Source organism: Vombatus ursinus, unplaced genomic scaffold (genome assembly GCF_900497805.2).
Source record: "Vombatus ursinus unplaced genomic scaffold, bare-nosed wombat genome assembly UNPS02011649.1, whole genome shotgun sequence".
In the NCBI taxonomy this organism is placed as follows: Eukaryota; Metazoa; Chordata; class Mammalia; order Diprotodontia; family Vombatidae; genus Vombatus; species Vombatus ursinus.
Window position 1 is genome coordinate 1134661 of NW_020951427.1, and position 15951 is coordinate 1150611.

At 37.6% G+C, this 15951-nt stretch overlaps 1 protein-coding gene across 1 annotated transcript in view; it reads right to left on the reverse strand.

Annotated features, from left to right (window-relative positions):
* Positions 1-15951, reverse strand: part of CNTNAP2 (contactin associated protein like 2) — a 2649987-nt gene that overhangs the window by 202196 nt on the left and 2431840 nt on the right. The window contains exon 19 of the mRNA XM_027856858.1: positions 2401-2631. Within this exon, the coding sequence (XP_027712659.1) occupies positions 2401-2631 (231 nt within the window). The remainder of the gene's footprint in view (positions 1-2400; positions 2632-15951) is intronic.

The following is a 15951-nucleotide window of genomic DNA, read 5'->3' on the forward strand; positions in this document are numbered from 1 at the left end:
TGGACTTGGTGAATGATTGGTTTGGATTGGTGAAGAAAGGAGGGGGGAGGGGAGGCCAGTGGCAGAGGGATAGAGTCCAAGGTGATTCCAAGGTTATTTTACCTTTGTGACTGGGAAAATGGCAGCACCATTGAAAGACATGGGTTTGTATGGAAGGTGGGGAAGCTAGTTTGAGCACACTCTTGAGTGGAGTTTTACTAAGGGTGAATTTGAAATAACAGTGGGACATTAAGGTAACCATCCATATGTCTTCCAGGGACTTGTTTTCCCTCTACATAAATTTACAGAGTTTGACTGCTGCAGCTAAGACAATAACAATACAGCTGGGATGATGGGGGTGCAGCTTGGTGACAGTGGGTAGAGGCTTTGAGTCAGGAAAACTCATCTTCCTGGCCTCAAATCTGGTTTCAGACACTTAGTTATGTGAGCCTGAGCAAGTCACTTAGCCCTGTTTGCCTCAGTTTGAGGCTGGGAAGGAAATGGCAAACCACTTCTGTATCTCTGCCAAGAAAACCCCAAATGGGGTCACAAAGAGTTGGACATGACTGAAAAATGACTGAACAACAATAGCAAAAGTGGAATAATGAGGAGGTAGGTTATTGGATGGAAAAGGAGAAGTTTCATTCTGGAGATCTTCACTTCAGACAGAACTTTGGTGAAATTCTAGTAAATAAAATTCTAAAATATGTATTTTTAAATGCCCACCACTAATGGTGCCAAATAGCATAAGGCTGATTTTAAGAAATCTTAAATTTTCAAATCAGTTTGTGTGTGTGTGTGTGTGTGTGTATGTGTGTATGAATGTGTGAATCTAACATATTACAAGTAATTTAGCTAGTGAGGATAAATCAACAAGCATTAACTAAGCACTTGTATACCAGGATTTGTATCCCAAGCAGTTAGACACTGGAGAGACCAATACAAAAATGAGATAATCCCTGCCCTCATGGAGCTTGCATTCTACTAAAGAAAGTCTTATTATTGGGACTTTATACTAGACTTTATAATTTACCTTGTAAAGTGCTTAACAACAAACTTCAGTTTCCTTTTTCATTACATAATTATATAATTCAGATATCTGAGGCTATTTCATTTTGCAATTTTTAAATAAAATTTTCTGAGTTTTGTAAGCTTTTAAATTTTTTTAAATAAATTCTTTTTTAACTGTCATGTTGTTAAATGGTGGTAACTTAAACAAAGCACTGACATAACATATAGTACCCATCAGAATCACTAGAAGAAAACCCAAAGTGAAGATGGTGATCACACTTGCATTTCTTCTGTATGTAGGGATTTGATGCTTCAGGTAAGTTTGTTTCAACATCAAACTCATGTGCTGCTTTCCCCTCTTCACTTGTTGAATTCTTACTCCTTCTCTAAAATCTAAATCAAATGTCACTTCTTCCATGAAGCTTTCTTAACTTCTGTTTTCTTTGGTTTCATCATCTATAAAATTTGGATAGTAACAGTACCTCACAGGGTTGTTGTGAGGGTGGAATAAGATAATATTTTTAAAAAGTGCTTGGCACATAGTGGGCACTACACAAATGCACATTCTCTTTCTTATATAAGTCATAGGGAGATAGTTTGATATAGGGCATGAGAATCCACCTTGAAGCCAAGAAGACCTGGGTTCAAATCAACATAATGGTTATGTGATAGTGGGCAAGCCATTTAATTAACCTTACAGTATTCTAGGCAACTCTCTAAGACTTTAAGGCACAGAGAAGTTACTGACATGCATTAGTAGAGGGATTTTCCTTGCTGGGGGGTCCCTTATATAAATGAAATCACAGATTGAGTCATCATCCTTTTTCCTTGGTCAATCAACAAGTATTTAGTAAGCTTTCCAGGCACCGTGTTAAGTGCTGGAGATACAGAGAAAAGCAAAAACTATATCTATCCATCTTAGACTGTAAGACCCACAAAGTAAAGACCATGCCATCTAAATTTCCTACCCCAGGATGTCCTGGCACAATGTTCTGCACATAATAACCAACTAATTGATGCTTATTGAGTGGAATTGCAGGGTGTCTGAGCCTGAAGTGGGACCCCTTGGCATATCACTGCCAGCAGAGTTCTGAGAAGCAGCTTGAGTTGGACAAAGCATCAATGATGTGATGTTCCCTGAACTTTAGCTCCTGAAATTCAAGCAGACTTCCTTAAGTCCAAACTCTAAACAGTGCTAGTTCTCTCATTCATTCCAACTTTTGGGTATTGGCATCAGCTGTTGCCCCTCTGCTATTTGACCTGGTCTGGCCTTGAGATTGCACATGTTGTGTTCCTCCTTAGAGATCCTCCTCCACTACCCAGGTGAGCACAACCCTTCTCATCATCTGAGAATTTCTGAAAATTCTAGCACAGGTGAAACATGACCCGGAGAAGTGTAGAAATCCTTACCAGAAGGTTTAACCAGAACGGCCAGGAAGTCTGTGGTGTGAGAGCTGACGTAGAGGAGGATGCAGGGAGCTTTGGTGGTACTGAAGCTAAAACAGACTTCTTCATTGGCCAGGTCTGGTGTGGCGTTCTGAGAGTCAGGAGAGTTCCCACTTCGACTGGCAGCATCTTTGGCCACTGCTGCTTGGAAGTTATACCGTAGCCACATTCCCTCTTCAAAAAAAGCTCCAACATCTGGGAAATGTTAAAAACAAGAAAAGAGAAATTTAAAAATAATGGAAAGTCATAGAAAGCTACCATGCTACTGGATACCTCCAACTGGGCAGCATAGACTTGAGTAGTTTGTTAGGATGATGGGATTTCTTTTCTAATTCATGTCCTCTTACTCCAGTGACAGACATTTGGCTGAACAAGGGTAGGCCAAATCAAGGTATCCTAGGGCGCTGGAAGTGGATATTCCATATAATGTTGCGTAAAATTAGTGCTCAAAGAAACACTGACATTGGCGCTCCCTGTTGTATTTGAACACCAACAGCAAGATGCCGATTTTTAAAACGAAAATTGACAGCCCTAATTTTATACAAATACTGCTATGGGTGAACTCTAGTGATAAATCATAAAGGAAAATAAAGTTGGGATCATAAAACAAAGTGTGCAAATTTATCAATAAATTCACAGAAATGTGCTGTAAAATTTGAGGAACATAAATCACATCAAAAAAAGTTTTCCTGTACAGCACTCAGAACTATTACTAAATAGTATTAACTAATACTATTTAGTATTAACTAAATACATTTCACATACAGAGATATTATGAGGTACCCTTTCCTGGAATGGCAACACAATTGCCCAGGACACTCTAGCTCTGTAGACCCCTAGCTGCTTCTTCCTTCAGGCTGGGTCTGGTCATGAGAACAATGGATTCTAAAAGGCCGTGACATTACATAGTTACCCTCTCCAGGGTAAGACTTTCCAGAGCATAATTGCAAGGGATACTATTGACAAGATCTGAATCTAAGATCTGTGAGAAAGTTGGAGCTCAGGGTCAGCAGCCTCAGGAATATTTCTAATTAAACTCAGCCCTAATTTCTAGAGTATCATGGTACTATGCTACCTCCCATAGTTTAATTAGTATCTAGAATCATTCAATATGAGAGCAGGGAAGGAAGAGATCACCAAGGTCCTATCCATCTCTAAATCCCACACTCTAGATGATGAAATTGGACTTCAATGTCTTCCCAAATTTGGATGATAAGGCTGTCAATTCCTGTTTTTTCCCCTTATGCTCATCAATACCTAAAATAAAGATATCAGAAAATTCAGATAAATCAGATCAGGCATTAGATTTACTGTCCAGATTTCATAATTATGGATCTAATTTCTTCTTCATTAAAATTTATGGCAAAATGTGAAACCATAAGAATCCATCCATTTGGAGATTTCTAAGAAGGGTATTGCTATTTTCTAGTAAAGGGGTAGATTATATTTTTCCTATCAAGGGTCATGGAGAGACTTAATAAAGAGCCCCACAAGTTAAAAAAAAACTTAAAAAATTAGACAAATGAAAACCACTTTTTTGATGAAGAACAGGAAACATACTATTGATTAATATTAATTCACTTTATGTGACATTTTATGATTTACAAAGTGTTTTTTCACAACCTTGTAAGATAGGTAATAAAAGTATGATTATTCCCACTTTATAGAGATGAGCAAATTGAGAGGTTGAGTGGTCTGTCCATGGCCAATATATTGAAGCATTAATTTTTAAAAACTCATACTTCAGTTCTATATTACGGTCAGTTCAAAGGAATAAGGCAGAAAGGATATAGAGAAAGAAAGAAGGATAGCAATAAGAAAGAGAGGGATATATCAACACAGAGAAAAATAGAGAAAGACAAAGAAAAGAGAAACATGACCATGTTCTGTTGACAGACTTTTACTGAGCAACATTTCTACATCATGGTCTTTTAGAATGCTGCCACTAGAGATTTTCAAAATTATAATGCATTTTCTCAACTATAGGCACAAGAAAAGATACCTTGTCTTGGTAAATTGTCAGGGGAAATTAAGTCAAGGAATGGGTCTAGATCTAAAGGTCAGTTATGATAGCTAATAGCCAGAGAGGCTGACAACTTGCCAAAAACCCAGAGACAGAAACAAAGATGGATTCCAGATGTTTTGACTGCCATGCCACAACTCTTCTGAAAAGATTCAAATGCCAATGTTCATACTATTAAGCTGTTAATGCTAATTTATTGCTAGAATACTAATTTGATTCATTTTTCTACCTACATATCTCTCTATGAAAAGCATCTCATATGGCTTATTGTAAAAAAGAAGATGCCTTTCATCCTGGGAGTCTAGAAAGGTTATATGGTTAATTGTGAGGATAATTTAATTAAGTAGCCAGTGTGGTGCAGGGGAAGGAATGCTTTAAAATCAGAGGACCTAAGTTTTATTGATTCTGTCGTTTACTTTGTGACATTGGGGAAGTCACTTAACCTCCTCAGGCCTCAGTTTCCTCATCTATAAAATAAGGGGGTTGGACAAGATGACTTTTAGGATCCTTTCCAACTCTAGGTCTCTGATCCTGTAATAAAACATTACTTCCCATTACTCATAACCTGGCAATATTATTACTGACATGAGTTTTTAAAAGTGGACTTTAAAAATCATTTATTTCTGCAATTAGATCAACCAAATCAAAAAAAGAATGAAATACATTCCAAAGCAGTGAATATTGTGCAGTGACATTTTAACTAATGAAAACTTTGAGAACAAAGCTCTTTTTATAAAGTTAACCATGGAAGCTCTTTCTAACAAATATTCGTAAATCATGAAATGCAATGTTGGTATGAGTAATATGGCTTAAAGGTAATGATCTTTGTATTTTTATTATTTTTTTTTAAACTGGGGCCTAGGGTAGGCAGAAAGGATTTTATGAAAAAAGTTGATCCTTATTGTTGAGTTGTTTCAGTTGTGTCAGACCCTTTGTGAGAGTGGTTTGCCATTTCCTTCTCTGCTTCATTTTACGTATGAGGAAATGGAGGCAAGCAGGGTTAAGTGACTTGCTCAGAGTCCCACAGCTAGAAAGTGTCTGAGGCCAGATTTGAATTCAGGAAGATGACTTCACGCCTGGCTCTTTATCTACTGCACCAGCCAGTTGCCCTCAAAGGCAGTGCTTCCAGCAGACTGCACATCTGCACTGGATAGCCTTGTCTCTGAGATGAGCATTTCTTTGTCCTTACATATCTGAAGATAACCAGGGCTGATTGGAGGCAAAATGCAAACTTTAGCCTAAGGCCACTCAGGTAGCAAGTAGCAGAAAAGCTCCTAGGATCACAGTTGGAAAGAAGCTCCAAGGTCATTGAGACCCTTTTACTGATGAGGAAATTTATGCCCAAGGAGGTTACTGTGAATTTAAATTCTCTGACTCAGAATCAAAGGTCTTCCATTACCTCACTCTAGAAGGAGGAGAAGGCTGTCATGACCTTGAACCACAAAAGGATTAAATATTTCGTAGTCCAGGGAAGTTGGCTAAAGCATGATGGAATGGGCAGAATTGTGGATGTAAGCCTGAAAAAGACATACAGCCTACGGAAGTCAGGCAATAAGCGCTCAAACTAAGCATAAAGGGCTAGAGATATGGGAGATCCTGAAAGATGAAAGGTCAGAACTATTGCATTCCCATTCCATATACTTGGTCTGGAAAAGTAGCTGTAGTCTCTAAAGTTATGATTTACTGTCTGAATTGCAGTCGAATTGAGCTAGATACCACGCCTCTGACACTGTGAGCCTGGAAAATCTTTCAGCCTAGGCCAAAAGTTGTCTCAGAGTTATGGGCAGACTTGAGCCCTCAGATCCATAGTAACAACATGTACCTAGTAGGAAGGAGAGAAGGCAGGAAGCCAAGCTATGTGTCCCATATTATGAGTCTGTCATTTTGACTTGTAGTCATTCCAGAGCAGGTAAGCAGAGAAAATTTAGAACAATAAAAAAAAAAGAAAGTAAAAAGAGGACAATAAAAGCCAAACTATGCCATGGAGATCACTTTTTCATTTGTTTTGGGATCCTCGTTAAAAAGCTTGGTGGATTTCTGTTGGTTTTGCAGGAGCAGAGAGACCACATTTAGAAGTGTTAAGCTGAAATCACATCATAAACCAACTGTTAAAGCACTGGCCTCACATAGCTGTAAATAATTTAAAATCTACAGTGACAGATTTAAAGCTGTCATTCGATCACTTCAGAACCATTTCAGATAAAGTCAAATTCCGGGACTGTAATAATCTTTAGGAGAATAGTCCATTCATGCTCACTGAATAAATGATTAAAGTAGCATTAATTTATAAAGCTCAAAGTAACTCAGCCTCATGCTTCCTTGGGTGACCTTGAGTGAACACCACAGAGGCACTGGAGTGGTGCCTTTCGTGGACGACTAATAACACACACTCAGTAAAAACAATCAGGTTACAGTCTGATTGCTTGAGGGAAAGAGGCAAAACAAAATACTGACTCCAGCTTCCCCGAGACACAAGAGGGCGGGATCTTTCTTAAATTAGGTCAGGTTTCATAAAACTTTCTAATACCTGGTATGTGATTTCTAGTCACAGAAAGCTGCTGGTGACCTTGAGAGGTCATCTAGTCATTGTGGTCTTTAGACAGGTTCATGAACTTAGAGCTACAGGGCACCACAGAAGTCATTGAATCCCCCCCCCCCCTTTTACAGATGAGGCCCCAGATCTCTTGTCCAAGGTCACACATGTGAGCTGTCAGAGTCCTTTGACACTACAGGATCACGTCTCAAGGGTTCCTGACTCATTAGAATCTTCCCAATGGAAAACACACAGATAAAAGCATTCTTACAGTGCTTCTCAGTTCACAAAACTGTTTTCCAATACATGAGGTCTCCTGATCCTCCACAACCATGCTAGATAGGAAGGACAGGTGTTGGCAAGATCACAGATTGAAAAATAGAAGGAATCTCAGGGGCTTATCTTGGTCAAACCCATTATTTTATAGATGAAGTATCTGAGGCCCAGAGAGATTAAATGATTTGTCTAAGTCCACATAGGTAGGAAGTGGAAGGACCCAGGTGTTCTGAGACCAAACATCTACAGATCCATTGCGCTGACATCATTGTTGTACGCCCATGAAACCTGGACAGTATGCCATGCCAGGAAACTGAATCACTTTAATTTGAATTGTCCAGGCAGATTCTGAAGATCACCTGACAGGATAAGGTACTGGACACCGAGGTCCTTTCTTGAGCTAAATTGCCAAGTGTTCAAACTCTTGTTTGTTGTGTTATTGTTGTTGGGTTGTGCAGAGACCACAACTCTGATGGGTTGGCCACGTAGTTCAAATGCCAAATGTGTGTTTGCCTAAAAAACTGTTTAGTGGAAAATTCACACAAGGCAAGCATTCACATGGAGATCAGAAGAAGCACTAAAGAATATTCTTAAAGTCTCTCTGAAGAGCTTTGGAATCTATTGTGCGACATGGGAGATGCTGGCAAAGGACCACCCAACAAGGCATACTTACATCAAAGAGGGTGCTATATTCTATGAGCAAAGCAGAATTACAGTAGCTCAAAAGAAATGTGAGGTGCACAGATTCAGACACATTTCCCCTCCAAAAGTTCATGTGGATTTTTGTGCCTGACCTGCGATACAGCCTTCTGAGGTCGTATTGATCTGATCAGCCACAGTCAGCCACACTCTACCTTGACTCCAACATAGTGATATCACTTTGGTCCTCTTCAAGAATGAAGGACAATAACCAACCAACCTTCTATTTAATGACTTTGCATTAGTTCCTATTTATTCTTTTTATATTTATTCTGCATATGCTAACATATGCTATTTGTTGTTTCCCCAGTACAACAGCAGAAGGAAATCTCCTTGTGAGTAGAAATTGTCCTTCTTGTATTTGTTTCCCTAGTGCTGCCACCCTAAATCATGTGTCCAGCACATAGTAGGCCCTTCAGGAATGCTTGTTAATTGGTAGGCCACTATAACTCATACTATTTTGTTCCCCATGTTGACACACATCTCTTTTTCATTATAATCCTCTAAAGGCCAAGACAGTCTCTAGATAATAAGCTAATTAAATGCCTAATTCTGTACACAGTGATCTAAGAATAAGTATGGTTATCTACGTCTGAGTGGGAGGTAGTGTTCATGAGAATGACCTACAAAATATGTTACTTTCACATACATCAACTAATCCTAGGGTAAGCATGGTGGGGTTTCTGTGTGAAAGCTATCATGACTCCAACTTAAGAGAAAAAGGGTAGAAGAGGTAGTATACATTTATGGTTTTGATTGAGTCAGATAGTTTATATCAGGAATTTCATTGTTTCATACTCTCTGAAGGGTCCAGAATTGTAACTATGCAAACACTTCCTGAAACATATGCAAAACGTACAATAGCTACATAGTAATAATAAGTCTACATTTATAAAGCAGGAAAGGTAGTGTAACATAGTGGAGTGAGAGCTGATTCAGGATCAGGAACACCGAGGTTCAAGTCCTGACTCTGATAAATACTGACTGTGAGACCCCAGGTAAGTCCCTTAACTTTTCAGAAACTTAGCCAATTTTCTAAGTTGCAGAGAAGATAACAATCTACATTGGCAGAATTCCTCACTGGGAGCTCCCTATATCAGTAAAAACACAGGTTCAGTCATAAAAAAATGATAAGAACTTTAAGGTTTACTAAACATTATATGGTATGCTGAACCTAAGTAGATTATTAATTTACTTGCAGGCATTGTGCTTGTTAACTAGTAAGTGGTAATCGTATATCTCTGGTAGTGGCAAATTCACTTTCCTCTTTTAGAGGTTGACTTGGTGAGAGAAATCAAAGAAAAATCACTATTTTCTTAAGTAAATCTCTTGGTTAACAACAATATTTTCATCACTGGCATATACTTTCTAAATCTTCTCATCCCAGGCAACTATGGTCCATGTCTTAACGTAATACTCTGTAGGGTATCTACCCAATGCACTCCCTCTGAATTTAAAAAATTTTTATGGACACCAATATAACTGATTGACTGGACTGTCCTTCATTTACCCTTTATTCTCACTAAATGATTGCCTGCCACTTTTTCTAGTCATATATTAATCAATAAACATTTATTAAGTACCTTCTATGTGCCGTGAATTAAGGTAGGCATTAGTGATACAAAGATAAAAATCAGTATCTGTTCTCAAAGACCTTACATACTATCAAGGAAAAAACATATACACATGTAAGTATATAAAAGCTATATAAAAATGATTTCAAACTAAATATGAAGTAAGTGGGGAGAGGAACACTAACAGCTTGGGGGATCAGGAAAGGCCTCAAGTAGGAGCCTGAACTGAGCTTTGAAAGAAACAAGATATTAAGAGAGTGAGGTAAAAAGAAATTCTATTTCAGGCATGGGAGATAGTCTATGAAAAGACAAAGAGAAGGGAAATAGAATGGCCTGTGTGAGAAACTGACAATGAGTCCATTTTGACTGGGTGGGGAACCTGTGACCTTGAGGCCAGATGTGGCCTTCTAGGTCCTTAGGTATGGCCTTTTGACTGAATCCAAGTTTTCTAGAACAAATCCTTTTATTAAGAGGATTTGTTCTGCAAAGTTTAGATTCAGTCAAAAGGCTGCACTTGAGGACCTAGAGGGCCACATGTGGCCTTGAGGCCACAGGTTCCCTACCCCTGGGCTACACTGTACAGCACAGGAAAGGGAAAGTGTAATTAATAAGCCTGGAATGGTAGGAGGAAGTCAGGTTACAAAGGTCTTTACATGCCAAATAGAGGACTTTATATTTGATTCTAGATCCTGGACGTGATGCCTCATAAGGATTTTTATGCCTTTTCTTCATCACAATTCATTGGTGGCAATAGCAACCAGTGGACTTAGAATCACTAAGTGTTTTTCTATTGTCCTCTAGGTAATCTGTAATTTTCATTCTTCTGAGATCTTTATCATTACCTCTTAACAAATGGGATTATGAAACATCCATCAGAGCAATATCTCCAAAGAATTAAATGGTTTCTTACTCAATAGGAGCTTTTATTTCCCTTCGTACTCTCTATAATGCCGCCTAAACAAATTGCTTCTTATTCACTCATAAACTGAAATGCTTGGCTTCTACAGAGTGTCCCTTTGGAGACAGGATGTCTCTATCTCTTCGCTGTTGCCCTGCTAAGCCTTTTAGTTTGTAGTGGAGCTAAGCCTTTGCCTCTATTAAAACTTGAGTTCATTAGTCAATTGGTAGACAGTCTGTAAATTTGGTTATTCTCATCGAGTTTAGAAGATTATTTCCTTCCTGCTCTTCTTTGTAAAACTACGGTGCACTGTGAAATATACTCCTTTCTTCTTTGTTCATTTGACTCTTTGGTCCAATCATGAAAACTTTAAAGGACTCAGTTGTATAGGATCTATAAGCCAATTGGGTGATTTGATTATCACACTCTTTTTTGAATTAAAAAAAATTCATATCCTACTTTGTATTATAGTTATCTGTTTGCATATCTCCTTTCCTCTCCTCTCCTTGAGTGACTAGAAAGAACAAAATTCTATGTGACTAGAGAGAACAAAACCCTATCTGTTTTTGTATCATTGTTTCTCCCTCAGTCCCTAACATAATGCATTATGCATAGTAGGGTTTGCAAAATATTTTCTGAATGAATAAGTTAGCATCTGATCTTTCTGGAATCTTATAGGTGAATTGATTACCAGACCACCACTGATTTCTCATGGAATAAGCATAAGCATTTGTTATGCACCTACTCTGTGCCAAACACTATAAGTGCTTTATAAATATGGTCTCATTGCATCATGACCTATATGTGATCAGACCTGAGCTAAAAGATCTCAGAACAGTTCAGGTCTAATCTGTCCACGAATAGCAGTCCCTTTCATATCATTTCAGACAAATATTTAACCAGCTTCTCTTTGAAGAGATCCAGTGATTGGCAGGTGACTACCACCCAAGGCAGTCCAATATCCTTTTAAACAATACTAATTGTTAGGAAGTTTGTGTTTATATAGAGTAGAAATCTCCTCTATGACTTCCATACTTTTTCTGCCCTTAGCAATAAGCAAACCAAGTTTATTTAATCTCTTAAAAGGAGGCACTACAAATCAAAGAAATAACATTACAGTTTCCTTTATTATACTTCCCTTTTCCCTTAGCAAGAAAAAAATGACAACAACAAAACCTCTAGCCAGTTTCTAAATTATGGATGTATTTAGGCTCTTATTATTAAGCCTAAACATCAGTTTAAATAAGGCATTCTTAGCCTAGGGTCTGTGAACTTATTTTCTTAAATTTTTTAAAAAAATAACTATTTCAGTATAATTGGTTTTCTTTGCAATCCTACTTTTTAATGCATTCAAAAACATCATTTTGAGAAGGGACCCACAGTTTCCACAGGACTGCCAAAATGATCCATGATCCCCCAAATAATTATGATCACCCAGTAAATAATTATTTGTATTTTGATTGGAGATGGAAAATATATCAAGTTTGAGTTTCTATGCAAAATGAAAGAAAGATCTTAAAAATTCAAAGTTGTAAAATCTACTCTCGTGTTTATTTACTAATAATCAATAACAGCTATATGGAAATGAAACCTCTTACATAAAATAAGATGAAAAACTAATAACCAGTACCACCTTTTGTCCGTATCTTAATTGCCTCACTTATTTGGCTCATGATGTATATATCTTCCAAGTACTGGGGATATAATGAAAGACAAAGATAGCTCTGGCCCTCAAGGAACTTACAGTTTAATGGAGGAGATGATATGTGTTTTTGTGTGTGTATATATATATATATACATGTATGTATACATACATACATACATATATACAAACATACATACATACATATATACATACCTACATATATCTACACACACATACATACCTACATATCTATACATACACACACATGAGTGTATGCCTATATACACGTATATATATACACACACACATATATATACATATATATTTAAAAGATACATTCAGAGCAGGAGGAAGATGACTTATCTGACTGTTGTTTTGAAAGTATGCACATCTGTTGGAAAATTCACATACAAGGCTTCAAACTCACTGGCACCAACATTTATGTTATTCAAACTTTCTTTCCTCTTTTGAGTGTATGCTGCTCTCTGTATGTGCGCTTTAATGTTAATGGGATCTCACAGCTGGAACCTTGCTCATCAAATGGAAAATATGCTCTTTCATGTTGAACAATTTTGGTAAGTATATAAAAATATAGTGATTTTTAGCAAAATTATATCTAGAGCCAGCTTTTTTCTTTCTTTCTTTCTTTGGAGTGAGGTGTTAAAGATGACACAGCTACATGAGAAGTTAATGGCATTCCACCTGAGGCAACTCAAGGACTTGACCATCCTCTGATAAAAGATAGATAGCTGGATCCTCAGATGATTGCAGATCTCTGAGTAGGCAGATCATGCTGCAGCTCTTGAAAGATGAGATTTTTCTTGCAAACCACTTTTGATGCCATGCAGAGTCCACAGGGCAGATAACTTCAAACAAGCCACTGTGTTATCCTGATCATAAGCTGCCATAGCAATGGCCAAGTGATTCAGCAGCTATGATTTGTCCCATGGCTTATCTCTGAATTTAAAAGAGATGGCAAATGCTGGAGATCCCTTTAAGTACAAACATTTTGGTAAATATCTATCGTGTATACAACTGCCTAGGTACTAGGGAAGATACAAAGTTTAGATGATACACAGAACATCCCTCAGGGAGCTTAGAGTCTAATAAAGGAATACACCATACACAAATAACTACAATACAAAATATTACAATATGAGCTTATAAAAGAGATACAGGCTGGGAACTGATTGAAACACACTAAAAAAAAAAACAAATGGAAAAGAAAAAAAAATCATTCCCCAGTAGTCAAAGGATTGAAAGGTAGCTTTCAAAAGAAGAAAATTAAGAGATTAATAAACATATGAAAAATGCTCCAAATCATTCATATGATGAAAATTAATACAATTCTAGGGTTCTATCACATACCTTATGCCATCAGATTAGCAAAGATGACAAGAAAGAAAATAGCAGTTGTTGGAGGGACTGTGGGAGAATCAGTATATTGATGGTAGAACTGTGAATCTGGAAGTTAATTTGGAACTTTCCCCCCAAGGTCACTAAACTGTGCCCACGCTTTGACTCAGCATAGATCTCGAAGAGTTCAAAGACCGAGAGAGGAAGAACTCAGATGTACAAAGACATTTATAGTAGCACTTTCTAGCATAGAAAAGAACTAGAAGCAAAAGCCATTACCCAAATGCTAAGGACTGGCTGAACAAACTACTGGCTTGCTATTTCTCAAATTCAGCATTCCATCTCCTCTGTCTGTTACCTGTCACTGGCTGAGCCCCATGCCTTGAAAGCTCTCCCTATGCATCTTTACTTCCAAGCATCCTTGAATTTCTTCATGATTCAATTCAAATACCATCTTCTGCAAAAGGCCTTTCCTATATTCCCCTTCTATCCCTAGGTCCCTTTATAAATTACTTTCTTTATACTCAATATATACCTTGTCTTTACTTATTTATCTACATGTCATCTCCTCCATTAGAACATAAGATTCTTGAGGGCAGGTGATGTTTTAGCATTTATTTGTACCCCCAACACTTACACAGTAAGTGCTGGTGCATAGTAAGTTTTTAATAAATGCTTGTTGGTTCACTGATTTCCTTGGTAAGTGAGTAGAGCTTGATTAGAGTAAAATGATCAGATCTCTGCATAAGAAACTTTAGTATGGCAGCAGTATGAAGGATTTGATTAAACAAATATGGTGGTTTAGAAGAGACAGAATATGGCAGCAGGAAGATCTATTGGGGAACTACCATATTAGTTAATTGGGCGGTAACAAATGTCTTTATTGGGTGCTGCCAGTGAGAAAAGAGAGAAAAAAAACATGGATGGGAGAGACAGTGAGGAGATAGATTCAAGAGCATTTGGTAATTGACAGAATATGAGAAGTAAGGAAGAAGGAAGAGTCAAATTTAACAATGAAGTATTAGAATGGATAATGATTCCGTTTTATATAGTTACTATTTGTTTCTGTGGAAAGAAAACTAAGCTTAAAAAGTGCTCCTTATTTGAAAGACAGAAAACAGATAGTCAAATTGCATTGATATACATACTACCTTTGAAAACTTTTTCTACCAGTGACTTACTGTGATATGCAGGTGATGCTAGTTTTGCAAATACTGACTGGTGAGTATAAATCCTTGTGGGTCTTGTCCATTTGATAGCAAGACTTTCAACATGAGACTGGGAGGGACTCTTTGTCTTCCCTCTGAAGATCAGGATGTTTAAATTCGGAGAATTCACTAGAAAGCTGGCTACCAGGCAATTATTATCTGTAATTTATCTGTCTATCTATCTCTCATATATCTATCTATTTTGGGACAGTAATCAATGAAATAAGACATTAAGAAGCTGCCATCTGTATCAACAGAGGATGTGACAAACCACTAAAATTCTAGATCTCTTGAAGTAGCAAAATAAGTATATCTTGCTTCAAGGCATTACTAGTTAATGAATTATTCTGTCAGTATTCAAGAAGTGAGAGCCTGCTCAGAGGCAGAATTTAAAGTCCAAAATTGGCAATATTTTTCCATCATGAAACTGTTTTGGGGAAAGTATTCATTTGTTTCTTTCCTAAGATACCAAAAGAACAAGATAAAGACCTTTCCTCCCCCAAAGAAAACAAAACAAAAAATCCAAAGCAAGGAGATTTGGTTTAATTCAGTGAGTATTTATTAAGATCCAACCACGTGCCAGGGACTGTTCCAGTCATTAATGATACAAAGGTAAAATAGAAGCACTCTGCCTTTTAAAAGCTTACATTCTAATGAGAGCAACAGCTTTCAGAAGCCATTTGAATCAAATATGAGTTGGAAGGGACCTCAGAAGCCTTACTGACCAATCAGGTACTGAAAAAAGGATGGAGATCAGTGCTCTATCCATTGTGTCACCTGGCTGCCTTATTTTGATCAACAAATATTTATTAAGTGCCTACTATGTGTTAGGTAATTTAATGAAGCCTATTTTTAATGTAAGAAAAACACTGTGAAATAATTTCCCATATTCCTACTGAGTTCTGAGGGTCATTTCCTCCCCTTCATGGAAGCCTAAAACATCCCTCCTCCAAGTCTTTTCCATACTCCCCAGAATGTCTGTCCAAGGAGGGCTTGTTGCCTAGCAACGTGTGGTGCCCTCTGACTCCAATGGGAAATGCCAACGTGCATTCTGGTGGGAAGCAGAGTAAAGTCAGAGTGGAATGTAAGGAAGGAGAACAATGCAAAGCATTATATGTGAGAATCAGATCTTTCCATCATAGCTAGAAGGACTGTATGCTGCTTTTTTAGAAACTGGGCAAATCTTTCACAGACATAGAAATCTAAAGGTTTTGACTTCCAGTTTTAAAGTTTTCTCATCTTACTCCTGATATACAGCATCCTAATTCAAAAAAGCACAAGCCGCCTATATCCATCTTACTTA